At 39.7% G+C, this 13,683-nt stretch overlaps 1 protein-coding gene across 1 annotated transcript in view; it reads left to right on the top strand.

Moving 5' to 3' along the window:
* dhx29.L (DEAH-box helicase 29 L homeolog) overlaps window positions 1-13,683 on the top strand; it is a gene marked incomplete in the record, with an annotated part of 47,363 nt that overhangs the window by 13,569 nt on the left and 20,111 nt on the right. The window contains 3 exon segments of the mRNA NM_001097932.1: window positions 1,782-2,384; window positions 8,561-8,704; window positions 11,167-11,343. Coding sequence (NP_001091401.1) covers window positions 1,782-2,384; window positions 8,561-8,704; window positions 11,167-11,343 — 924 coding nt within the window.

The following is a 13,683-nucleotide window of genomic DNA, read 5'->3' on the forward strand; positions in this document are numbered from 1 at the left end:
TTAAAGGAAAACTATATCCCCAAAATGAACACTTAAGCAACAGATAGTTTATATCATATCAAGTGGCATATTAAAGAATCTTACCAATCTGGAATATATATTTAAGTAAATATTGCCCTTTTACATCTCTTGCCTTGAACCCCCATTTTGTGATAGTCTGTGTGCTGCCTCAGAGATCACCTGACCAGAAATACTGCAGCTCTAACTGTAACAGGAAGAAGTGTGGGAGCAAAAGACAGAACTCTTTCTGTTAATTGGCTCTTGTGACCTAACGTGTATGGTTGGTATGTTTGTGTGCACAGTGAATCGTATGATCCCAGGGGGCGGCCCTTATTTTTTAAAATGGCAATTTTCTATTTAGGAAAGTTTAAAGTTGAATGTTTGTGTCTCTGGTGTTTGAGTCTGGCAGCTCAGTAATTCAGGAGCGGACTCTAAACTGTTACAATTTTGCAACATTTAGTTGATACATTTCTCAGCAGCATCTGTGGACTATTAGCAACTATTGTATTAATTCTAACAGCCGACTGTAATGAAACCCAGAGATTCTGCTTGGCAGGTACAAAAATAACAAATGTATCAACTAAATGTATAAATTTAGAACAGTTTACAGTGTCGGCGACCCCCCCTCCCTCCCAGAGCTGCTTCAGAAGGTGAAAAAAAGACACTTCATACTTCAATATTAGAAAAACGGTGAAACATAGAAAATAGGAAGTAATTGGAAAAAGTCATTATTTCTGGTGATCTATCTTAAACCAACTAGTTGTTTGAAGGTGAACCACCCCTTTAAAGGAACAGTAACACCAAAAAGTGTTTTAAATTAACTGACGTGTTTGCTTCAGAAACTCTACTATAATTCATATAAACAAGCTGCTGTGTAGCAATGGGGGCAGCCATTAGGGTTGCCACCTGGCCGGTATTTTACCAGCCTGGCCGCTAAAAATGGTGGGAAATTAGTAGGGAAAAAAGATAAATATATAGGAAGGCCAGTGGGAAATTAGTTGGGAAAAAAGATAAATATATAGGAAGGCCGGTATTTTTTTCCAGAAAAGGTGGCAACCCTAGCAGCCATTCAAGCACAGGATACACAGTAGATAACAGATAAGGTCTAAAGAATCTCATTGTATACTACAGAACTTATCGGTTATCTGCTGTGTATCCTGTGGCTTTTCTCTTTTTTTCAGCTTGAATGGCTGCCCCCATTGCTACACAGCAGCTTGTTTATATAAACTATTGTAGAGTTTTTGAAGCAAACACACCAGTTTTACCAGTGCAGTACAGCACTCTATTCTATTTTCATTACTTTAAATGAACAGTAAAACCAACAAATGAAAGTGTTTTAAAGTAATGGAAATGTTATGTAGTGTTGCCCTGCTCTGGTAAAACTGCTGTTTTTGTTTCAGAAACTCTACTATAGTTCATATAAACAAGCTGCTGTGTAACAATGGTGGAAATTGAAAAAGGTCTATATGGCACAGGTTAAATAGTGGATAACAGATAACACCATTATATTCTACAGAGCTTATCTGCTGTGTAAACTGAGCCTTTTCTCCTTTGAATGGCTGCCCCCATGGCTACACAGCAGCTTATTTATAAAAACAATAGTAGTGTTTCTGAAGCAAACACGTCAGTTTTACCAGTGCAGGGCAACACTGCATTATAATTTTATTACCTTAATTTTTTGGTGTTATTGTTCCTTTAAGATGTGTTCTAGTGAACTTCCCCTTTGAGCCATCACGGTATTGATACAACATTTATCTTCTCTTTTCTGTGGGAACTAAAAGTCGGTGCATCAGTTGCTGCCTCCCACCTACAGGAATGTTTGGCTGGAGTGGAGCGATGCTGAGAAACAGGTGCAGGAGCAGAACAAAACGGAGTCTAACAAACCACGGGATCAGTTTATCACAAAGCTGTTAAACAAGCTGAAGGTGCAACAGAACCAGCTGAAGTCCTGTAGCCAGACCCAAATGATGGAGGACCCTGAGGACTCCTGGGAGAACTTGGCCTGTGATGAAGAACAACATGAGACATGTCCCAGTCCACTGCTGCCTGATGACTTGGAGCCCATAAGGAATATTTTCCGGAAATCCCGGGACTCTATGAAGTACAAGAGGCTGCTAAATGACAGGGAGCAGTTGCCAGTGTTCGCACGCGGAAACTTTATCTTGGAGACCCTAAAAAGACACCGGGTTATTGTGGTGGCTGGAGAAACCGGCAGCGGGAAAAGTACCCAAGTCCCCCAATTTCTGCTGGAGGATTTGCTCTTTAACGGGGGCAGCCCAGGAAAGTGTAACATTGTCTGCACTCAGCCTCGGAGGATCTCCGCCATGAGCCTGGCCACCAGAGTCTGTGAGGAGCTGGGATGTGATTCTGGCCCTGGAGGGAAGGTAAGGAAGCTTAATCTTCATTCTCTATCACAAAAGAACAGCAAAAGTGTTAAAGCAGCAAAGTGTACATTTTAATAGATTTGGGGTTTAGGTGCAAATTCATCACTGGCATAAACAGGCTACATTATAAGGGGATTTTGTTCCATTGTACCAATTTATATATGTAGAGTGCTGCTTGATGGGCCTATTAAATCTGTGATTGGCTGCAAGTCCCAACATATTATGAGAACTCTGCCTTCTGGAGACCTGCAGCCCTATAAAGAGTATGGTTACTATACTACAGGGACCCAATGCAATACTAGGATTAGCCAACAGATGGCGCTGTATAGTGGTATTGCAATACTAGGATTAGCCAACAGGTGGCGCTGTATAGTAATATTGCAATACTAGGATTAGCCAACAGATGGCGCTGTATAGTGGTATTGCAATACTAGGATTAGCCAACAGATGGCGCTGTATAGTGGTATTGCAATACTAGGATTAAACAGATGACGCTGCATAGTAAATTATGTAGTACTAAGAAGAACCAACAGACGGTGCTCTTATATATAGTATTATGTAACACTACGATTAACCAACAGATGGTGCTATATTAGCATTGCAATACAAAGAAAAACCAACAGATGCCGCTAAATAGTTTTATTGAACACTTTAATGATGGCGCTTGTGAATTGTTTTATGTAACGCTTGGGTGAACCAACAGATGGCGCTGTGTATAGCTTTATATAACGCATCGATCAACCAACAGATGGCGCTGTGTATAGCTTTATATAACGCATCGATCAACCAACAGATGGCGCTGTGTATAGCTTTATATAACGCATCGATCAACCAACAGATGGCGCTGTGTAGTATTGTTTTATGTAACGCTTCGATCAACCAACAGGTGGCGCTGCGTCGTATTATTAAATACTAAGCTTATCAACCAACAGATGGCGCTGTATAGCATTGACCAATACTGAGATTAACCAACAGAGATGATGATGTATAGTATTATGAATACCAAATTTAAGCAAAATATTTTTCTGCATAGTTCAATAATTACTGTAACACCCAGTAAACTGCGCAGGATCGCCCCCTCCCTAAGCTTGAACAGCTTTTCCTCCTTAGCTTATTATACATCACTTGATACAAATCAGTCTCAGTAGTGATTTACCCGACACTGTTCCCTTTGTTTTTATTACAAAGCAAATACCATTTTAATTGACTTTCCCCCATAAATAGTTCGCTCCTAGGTCTTTGCCTTGCAGTATGTTGATCCACCACATTAAAGGCCGTATCATTTGGTGACATCTGTTGGTTGAACATGGAATTGCAGAATTTGTGTTTCAATGTTAGTGGGTGTAAGCGACATCTGATGGTTACATTTGGTATTGCACATTGCCCTTTCTCTTCTAAATAGCGACATCTGTTGGTTACATTTGGTATTGCACATTGCCTTTTCTCTTCTAAATAGGGACATCTGTTGGTTACATTTGGTATTGCACATTGCCTTTTCTCTTCTAAATAGTGACATCTGTTGGTTACATTTGGTATTGCACATTGCCTTTTCTCTTCAAAATAGTGACATCTGTTGGTTACATTTGGTATTGCACATTGCCCTTTCTCTTCTAAATAGCGACATCTGTTGGTTACATTTGGTATTGCACATTGCCTTTTCTCTTCTAAATAGTGACATCTGTTGGTTACATTTGGTATTGCACATTGCCTTTTCTCTTCAAAATAGTGACATCTGTTGGTTACATTTGGTATTGCACATTGCCCTTTCTCTTCTAAATAGCGACATCTGTTGGTTACATTTGGTATTGCACATTGCCTTTTCTCTTCTAAATAGCGACATCTGTTGGTTACATTTGGTATTGCACATTGCCTTTTCTCTTCTAAATAGGGACATCTGTTGGTTACATTTGGTATTGCACATTGCCCTTTCTCTTCTAAATAGCGACATCTGTTGGTTACATTTGGTATTGCACATTGCCTTTTCTCTTCAAAATAGTGACATCTGTTGGTTACATTTGGTATTGCACATTGCCTTTTCTCTTCTAAATAGCGACATCTGTTGGTTACATTTGGTATTGCACATTGCCTTTTCTCTTCTAAATAGGGACATCTGTTGGTTACATTTGGTATTGCACATTGCCCTTTCTCTTCTAAATAGCGACATCTGTTGGTTACATTTGGTATTGCACATTGCCCTTTCTCTTCTAAATAGTGACATCTGTTGGTTACATTTGGTATTGCACATTGCCTTTTCTCTTCTAAATAGCGACATCTGTTGGTTACATTTGGTATTGCACATTGCCCTTTCTCTTCTAAATAGCGACATCTGTTGGTTACATTTGGTATTGCACATTGCCTTTTCTCTTCAAAATAGTGACATCTGTTGGTTACATTTGGTATTGCACATTGCCTTTTCTCTTCTTATCAGATGCATGTGCCAAAATTAAATAGTGACATCTGTTGGTTACATAAGTTTATTGCATAGTGATGGACATCTTTCAGTAACTGAATCAGAGAAGCATTCCTGGGGTACTTAATATAAGATGTGTGGGTACAGTTCATATAGGGACACTGGTTACAAATCCTTACATGTTGCATTTTTTTGAAAATGTATTATGAAAAGTTATTTATACCAAGGCTAAATTGTTGCCCAGTGACATCTATTGGTGGATACTGTAAACAGCCGAATTATATACAATGCTACAGACACCAAAGCTCCTAGTTACGACTATTGGTTATATTGGGAATTACATTTTGATGGTTACAAGGTACAGCGCCATCTGTTGGAAGGATGTGGTGTCGAATGGAACCCATAGATCATGTCCAATACTAAACACAAGCAACAGATGGCGCTGTACCTTGTAACCATCAACATGTAATTCCCAATATAACCAACAGGCGTCACTGTTAGAGTTGTGCGTAATACTACCTCTTGATGATTCCTGGTACAGCGACACCCCTTGGCCACAATTTAGTATTAAATATTGCTCTTTCTATGTTAAAGGCGTTGTTCGCCTTGAAATTACCCTTTAGTATGTTGTCGAGAGTGATATTCTGAGACAATTTGCTATGGGTTTTCATTTTTATTTATTTGTGGTTTTTGAATTATTTAGTTTTTATTCAGCAGCTCTCCAGTTTGCAGTTTCAGCAATCTGGTTGCTAGGGTCCAAATTACCCTAGTAACCATGTACTGATTTAGAGCCTTTGTCACGACACCTTGCCGAGAGAAGACGCGGGCATAGGGCAGGACTCTCTAAACACTACTCCTTTAGGGAATGCAGCTCTTTATTGTAGCATGACAATGTCAAATTCCCAGGTTTAGATGGTAGCCAGCCGGCATTCAGTGAGTGCTTGAGGAGGATGCCAGGGTTGGGCACTGCTATTACTGGTTACTGGAGCATGTGGGGACAGCTGAGATGTTTAACAGCCAGGCTGTTTTCTCTGTTTTCCTGCATGTATGTAAAAATACTAACAAATTGGAATTCCTAACAGCACACTGCTTGGGGGTCATCTTTGACCAGTCCCTCTCCTTTTCTAATCATATTAATAATACTGCCAAAAACTGTGGTTTGTTCCTCCGTAATATAGCAAAGATACGCCCGTTTCTTTCACAAACAACAGCCAAAACACTAATCCATGCGCTTATCTTATCCCGTTTAGACTATTGCAACCGGTCTTCTTGACTCCCATCTCTCTCCCCTCCAATCAATATTAAACTCTGCTACCAGGATCCTTCTGCTGTCTCCTAAAAGGGAACCTGCTCAACCCCAACTAAAATCCTTAGCGTGGCTGCCTGTTAAGCAAAGGATAACATATAAACTCCTTCTACTAACATTCAAAGCCCTTCACTTTTCTGCTCCTCATTCCATTTCTTCTCTCGTCTCACTATATGTTCCTGGTCGTCTTCTCCGCTCTTCTCAGAGCCACTTTCTCTTCACACCATCCACATCCATTGCCACCTCTTGTCTCAAACCCTTGCTGCTCCTTACCTCTGGAATTCCATCCCTGAATTCCTCCGTAATGGGAACCTCTCTCAAGCTCTTCAAAAAAAAAAAAACTAAAAGCCTACCTTTTGGAGCACTAGAACATTAGCTTAATCCTGTCCCTACTGACTATGCCTTACCTTGTGCACTTTTTCATCTCCAATTTGTACCTGTATGTTAGCCTCCCATCCACTTAGACTGTAAGCTCCACGGGGCAGGGACCTCCTTCCCACTATGTCTCTTACAACATAGCACTTAAGCTCCTTGTCCTGATATGATTCTGTATATATTTATTATGTGATTTGTCTTCCCTGTGTATACTTTTTTTATAGATATTGTACTTTTATGCACTGTACAGCGCTGTGGCTTCTTAACAGCTCTTTACAAATAAAGTTATACATACATACATACATACAACAGCCACCTTTGTACACCACAAAGGGAAGAGCCGTAAATGCAGGACATGGTTTGGTTACTTCTGCCAACCACAAAGGCAGCTTCCACAAAGGCCAATCACATGATAGGCCAGGCAGGCCATTATAGGGACCAATCTGACTTTGAATTATAATGGTGCCAATCACAGCTAATACTGTTTGGCCAATGGGGTGCCATTTGGTGAGCATGCCCAGTTTAGTCTGAATGTAGGATAGTACACACAGCTCTTGGGGCCCATCTATGTGTATGGAGTTACAGAGATGTGTATTGGTTTGTTTGCCCTCATGGTAGGGGTCATTTACTAAAGAATGCAGGTCTGGCTATTCAACATCAAAACCCACATAGGGAAAGGAGCAGAGGTTATTATACAGATACCATGACCATTTGTTGAAGCAGTTAGGACCTACTAAGCAATAACGTAACAGTTGACATTTTTTCCTCCTGATTTAAAGTTCGTTTTATCACAGCCTGAATAGAAAGATATGTAATAAAAAGTAGCAATAACAATAAATGTGTAGTCTTACAGAGCATTTGTTTTTCAAAGCTGAAAAGGATCAGAAGAAAAAAGGAAAATAATTCAAAGAGTATAAATATAAATAATGAAGACCAATTGCAATGTAGCTTGGAATCGGACATTATATTACACACTAAAAGTTGCCTCAAAGGTGAACTCTACCAATAAAGGCTATTGGTTAAATTGGGAATGACAGCTCAGTGTCTTTTGTGGCATAACTGAGATTCAGTCTAGTGACATCTACTGGTTAATTGTATTATTGCATAAAGTTGTTTCATTGAAAGCTTCCAGTGACATCTGTTGGTTACTTTTGGTATTACATAAAGCTGTTCCCTTGGCAGAGTGACACCTGTTGTTTCTATTTGGTATTGCAAGCTTATCATTCTGAGCTGGTGAAGCCTATTGGTTAGTTCACAGAGATATTGATATTTGTTACTATTGTGCAATAACCAGGGCTAAATATCCATCTAGTAACATCTGTTGATTATATTTGTTAAATGCATAAATCCTCTCAAGGGATACTAATAATCGCATATAATTCACCAGAGGCCCAACCTTCTATTGGTCACTGTTTGGTGTTCCTCAATATAAGACATCACTTGGCCTTCTAACTGAATCACTATATATATTTACCCTGTAACAATAAGGTGTGCACACAAAACTGTTAAAGGTTTAGTACAATAATTGGTACTTGTTTCTGTAAGTAGTTCTGACTATGTCTTTGTTAGGAAGACAACTGGAATCAGTGTTGAAAGCACACACTATAAACAGTGCCACCTGTTGGGCAGCTTTAATATTACACTTTCATACCTGTAGTGTAGAGCCACCTGTTGGGCAGCTTTAGTATTACACTTTCATACCTGTAATGTAGTGCCACCTGTTGGGCAGCTTTAGTATTACATGCAGATACTTCAGTAGATTTTTTACAACATATACAAGTTAGGGTTTAGCGAATAGTGCATAAGAAAGATAAGGTAAAGAGACTGATAACAGGAGACAGGAAAGAAATGTATCCTTCAGTCTCTTAAAAGCAAATCAAAAGCAAACTGGTTTGCTCTTAAGAGACTGAAGGATACATTTCTTTCCTGTCTCCTGTTATCAGTCTCTTTACCTTATCTGTATTATATTATTTCAAACTTGCGGAACAGCAGCATACAAGTACTGATTGGCTTAATACCTATAGCATTTAGTGAATAGTGACCATATGGATTTTATTTATTTATATTTGGTCTGTTTCTTTGTAGAATTCCCTGTGTGGGTATCAGATTAGGATGGAGTCACGGACAGGGGAAGCCACCAGACTGCTGTACTGTACAACGGGAATCCTGCTGCGCAAGTTACAAGAAGACAGTATGTTGAAGAACATCAGCCACATCATTGTGGACGAAGTAAGTCGAGAACATGGGCAATAAGGGTGGGCAACTGAACCCTCACAGAGAGAATAACGTATGGTTTGGTTGTAAGATCACATTATTACATGCATGGCATTTATGTATCACCCTGTATCTACACTTCTCCAGTTCACACAAGGGGATGGCTATAGACAGTGACCGTTAAAGGGATCCTGTCATCAGAAAACATGTTTTTTTCAAAATGAATCAGTTAATAGTGCTACTCCAGCAGAATTCTGCACTGAAATCCATTTCTAAAAGAGCAAACAGATTTTTTTATATTCAATTTTGAAATCTGACATGGGGCTAGACATTTTGTCAATTTCCCAGCTGCCCCTGGTCATGTGACTTGTGCCTGCACTTTAGGAGAGAAATGCTTTCTGGCAGGCTGCTGTTTTTCCTTCTCAATGTAACTGAATGTGTCTCAGTGAGACATGGGTTTTTACTATTGAGTGTTGTTCTTAGATCTACCAGTCAGCTGTTATCTTGTGTTAGGGAGCTGCTATCTGGTTACCTTCCCATTGTTCTTTTGTTTGGCTGCTTGCAGTACAGCAGTAAAGAGTGATTGAAGTTTATCAGAGCACAAGTCACATGACTTGGGTTAGCTGGGAAATTGACAATTTGTCTAGCCCCATGTCAGATTTCAAAATTGAATATAAAACAATCTGTTTGCTCTTTTGACAAATGGATTTCAGTGCAGAATTCTGCTGGAGCAGCACTATTAACTGATTCATTTTGAAAAAAACATTTTTTCCCATGACAGTATCCCTTTAAAGGAACAGTAACACCAAAAACTGAAAGTGTTTTAAAGTAATGAAAATATCATGTTATGTTGCCCTGCGCTGGTAAAACTGATGTGTTTGCTTCAGAAACACTACTATAGTTCATATAAACAAGCTGCTGTGTAGCAATGGTGGAAATTGAAAAACGGCTATATGGCACAGGATACTAAATGGATAACAGATAGCATTATGTTCTACAGAGCTTATCTGCTATCTGCTGTGTAACTTGAGCCTTTTCTCCTTTCAATAGCTGCCCCCATGGCTACACAGCAGCTTATTTATATAAACAATAGTAGTGTTTCTGAAGCAAACACAGCAGTTTTACTAGTGCAGGGCAACAATGCATTATATTTTTATTACTTTAAAACAATTTCATTTTTTGATGTTACTGGTCCTTTAAGGAAGTGCACAAGTTAATACACATAATCATATAGACTTGCATTATATATATCAAGGCAGGCCTGGACTGGCAATCTGTGGGTTTCTGTAAGATAAGATGCGTAGTCATTATTTACTGGCCTTGTGGCGGGTTTTTGGGCCTCTGTGCACCTGAAATGCCACAACCTATTTTGATTTTTAGTCCAGACCTGTTGCAAGGCATTCTTTATCTCAAGATTTTTAACATATTATCTTAATCTTCACCATGCAATACTTTAAAGGTCCCCATAGACGCAAAGATTTTTCTTGCCGAACGACTGATTTTAGCGAAGTCCGACCAATCCTTCGAAATTATCGTGCGGTTAGTGGGATTTGAACGATCGTACATCTTACGATTTTTCGCCCGACATTTGTCAGAAAATTGATCGGCCAGGTTAAAAAAAATGTTATCGGTCCCAGTGCAATGTGTCTATGTCTGCAGGGATAAGCAGGCAGCTCCCCTTTGTTTTCCTGCCAATATCGCCTGAAATGGTCTTTTTAGTTGATGGACAATTCGTATGACCGTTTCGAGATAATTGGGGTCTCACGATGACGATCAGATCTTTTAAATATCTTTACATCTATGGCCAGCTTAAGTCTTAACCCGCCATTTCCAGGGCAGACACACACATTGACGCCTTTTGTCTGCAGTACATGTAAGATCATTCAGATCACATGTTTAGCCATTACACTTGGCTACTTCTGGGTCCTCCTGAAAAGAAGCATAAGGAAAGGTATAATCTCTGGGGATTCCAGTGGCCATACACATAACAATTACAATCTTTTTGCGACGAAAATTCGCTCGTTTTCAAACATTTAGAGCTGAAACATTCGAATTCTCCCTGTATCTGACCGCTCCGCAGTAAACACTGGCCAATGTTCAGCCTCCTTCAAAGGCATCTGATCAAAATTTTCCAACTTGGCTTATGGACAAACTTAGCGATATCCAAATTTTTCCCCAGCCACAGGTTCTGTGTCCCCTAAAATGCAAAAACTTCAACTTCTACTATAGGGCTACTTTCTCTAATAGATGAACAATACTATTGCACAAACAGTGGCTTCAGAATCACGCATGCAGTTTCAATGTCAAAATTCATCATTAGCTGTAATAAAATGCTCATTGACTTAGGACCAATATGGCTACAATGATCATTCCCCTTTAGCAATGAAGGCCATTTGGTTATAACAATAATGTTCTTTGGTTGGAAAGTGCCATTTTGCCTGCTGCCCACACTCTCACTTTGCTGTCTCTGAATACAGGTACATGAGAGAACGGTCCAATCGGATTTCTTGCTGATCATATTACGTGAGATTCTGCACAAGCGATCAGACCTGCACCTCGTGCTGATGAGTGCCACCGTGGACTGTGAGAAGTTCTCTAGCTACTTTACCCACTGTCCAATCATACGGATATCCGGAAGGACCTTTCCAGTAGAGGTGTGTATGTTTCTGTTTACATTTTCCTTTTTAGAGGGGCAGCAAAACCCTTCAAAATATGTATCTTTTTTTTATTTCTTGCTCAAAACCGGACATCTAAAACCAAAAGAAAATTTACTACTTGCTGTTCTTTCAAGCACAATAAAAACAAACAGAGAGATAGATAAAAACTATTAATCCTGAAGCATATTGTTACTATACTATTACTAAAGGTGCTATGATATAGAGGACGAGTCATTTCCCACAATTATTATTAATTTAGACAACATCCTCTTCTCTAGCACCATCTGTAACGTTTCTAATCTCATTCCTAAAATAGAACCTGCCTTCCCAATCAATTTATTAAGTCGACTTAATTCAGTCGAACCCCATAAAACACATTACAAACATTAAACAATCTTCATCTCCTAATAAAGAGAAGCCTACACATGCCCTTCCTTTATAAAACCTCAGTATTTTTAGTCCAATCCAACTTATTGTCAATAAAAATACATAGGTACTTGTATTCCTCTACAATGTCTATGTTAATTTATTTAAAACAGACTCATTGAAGACTTTCTAAAATTTACTATCAACTCCTTTTGTTTTAGCCACATTTATAGTTGTAAATAATTAGCTGTACACACTCCACAAATGTCACGTACGGCTCCCTAAATTCAGAACAAGTGCTAAGCTCCCTGGTCACGGCTCAATCTTCCGCCTGTAGCAGCCGCCTTTGGCCTCGAGAGGAGCCCTCAGCTACTCAGATGCCGCCAGGTCTTACTTTGAGAGGAGCAAAGCAGATGCTCTGAATGAGCAATGGGGCACATGCGTTTCCAAGGTTTTGGACGGAAGGCAACAGTTCAGGGGATAGACAAAAAGCGTAGTCAGGCAGGCCGGGGTCGGTACAGGCAGAATTCTAGCAGGGTTGGTACTGGCAGCGTTTAAAGAATGGTCAGGCAGGCAAGGGTCAAAAACCGGAATCAAAACAGACCGGAATCGCACCAGTTACTAAATTAGTTAGACCTAACAACGGCCAATGCTACAAATCCCAAAAGCCCCTTGTATACTTTTGAATTTCGTGCCAAAGGCGTGATGACGGCACGTAAAACCCGGACTAAGATATACCGGCAGAGGAGGAAGAAGCGCCACACAGCAGGCTTCTTCTGTCCGACACAATATTGACTGGAAACCCATGCAAATTGAAAACGTTAGAAATAAACAATTCAGCCAAAGTTTTAGCAGAAGGAAAGTGTGGAAGAGAAATAAAATGACTAATTTTGCTGAATCTATCAACCACCACCCAAAACACAGTTTTCCCCTGACAGGGAGGAAGGTCCATGGGACCAGGGTCTATTAGGAATTAACAATCCCTGGGACAGATTTCTAGACAGATAAATTGCACATAAACCTGCACAACACAGCACCGATTGAACAAAAAACACACTTCCTCATCGCTAAATCGCAAAGGACAACAACCACACACCTACACGCACAACTACTTTCGCAAGAATAAAGAACAGTAGCAATTGGAACCAACCACACATATCAACCATAGCGAAATCAGCCCCGCGCCATTTTCGCATTGTCGAACACGCCAACCAACAAATGAGACCTCACAATAGCCAAGATAAACCGTGCTCCCTCACATCCTTTTCACTACACAACACGGGACGAAAACACAGAACCAGTCTCACACAGAAGGAGTCCCATTACACTGGACAGCACCACCTTATCTCAGAAGCACAAAAATCTCAGACTACAAAGGACATCAATAGTAATACCATGATCCAGAGAGGCAGCACTAATAACTAAACCCTCAAGCACATAAACATTCGACACAGCAAACTCAAAACCACACATCCAACTGGAGAAAGAAAAATACAACAAAAAAACACCAGCAATCAAATAAAAACGAGTCACAAGACACAGGAACTTTGAATTCAACAAAACAGCTAACATAGAGTAGATGCCATCTGCTATTAACATATTCTTAGGATACCAAGGACCCATAAAAGTAACATTAGAGACAAAATGCAATAACAAATCTTATCGTCAAAGAAATAAAAGCCCTCATTACTAGCAATCTGTCTTAAGATTTAAACACGTTTTAGAACTGACTCAATCTATACAGAAGTTCTTCTTCTAGTCTGTATAACCATCAGTTACGCTATGTTTTAGTTCCCTCCAACAAGTCTGTCTCCATTTCCCTCAAAGGGCCCTTTGATACCAACAGTTCTTCTATGTGTACCCAATGTCATAACTATGGCTCCCGCACGAAGACGACGGAATTTCTCGTTAGTAAAAAAAAAGCGCAAGGATGTACCTTGTTAGTTATATTTTTTTTTTTGAAGGCTTGGA

This window comes from Xenopus laevis, chromosome 1L, assembly GCF_017654675.1.
Source record: "Xenopus laevis strain J_2021 chromosome 1L, Xenopus_laevis_v10.1, whole genome shotgun sequence".
In the NCBI taxonomy this organism is placed as follows: Eukaryota; Metazoa; Chordata; class Amphibia; order Anura; family Pipidae; genus Xenopus; species Xenopus laevis.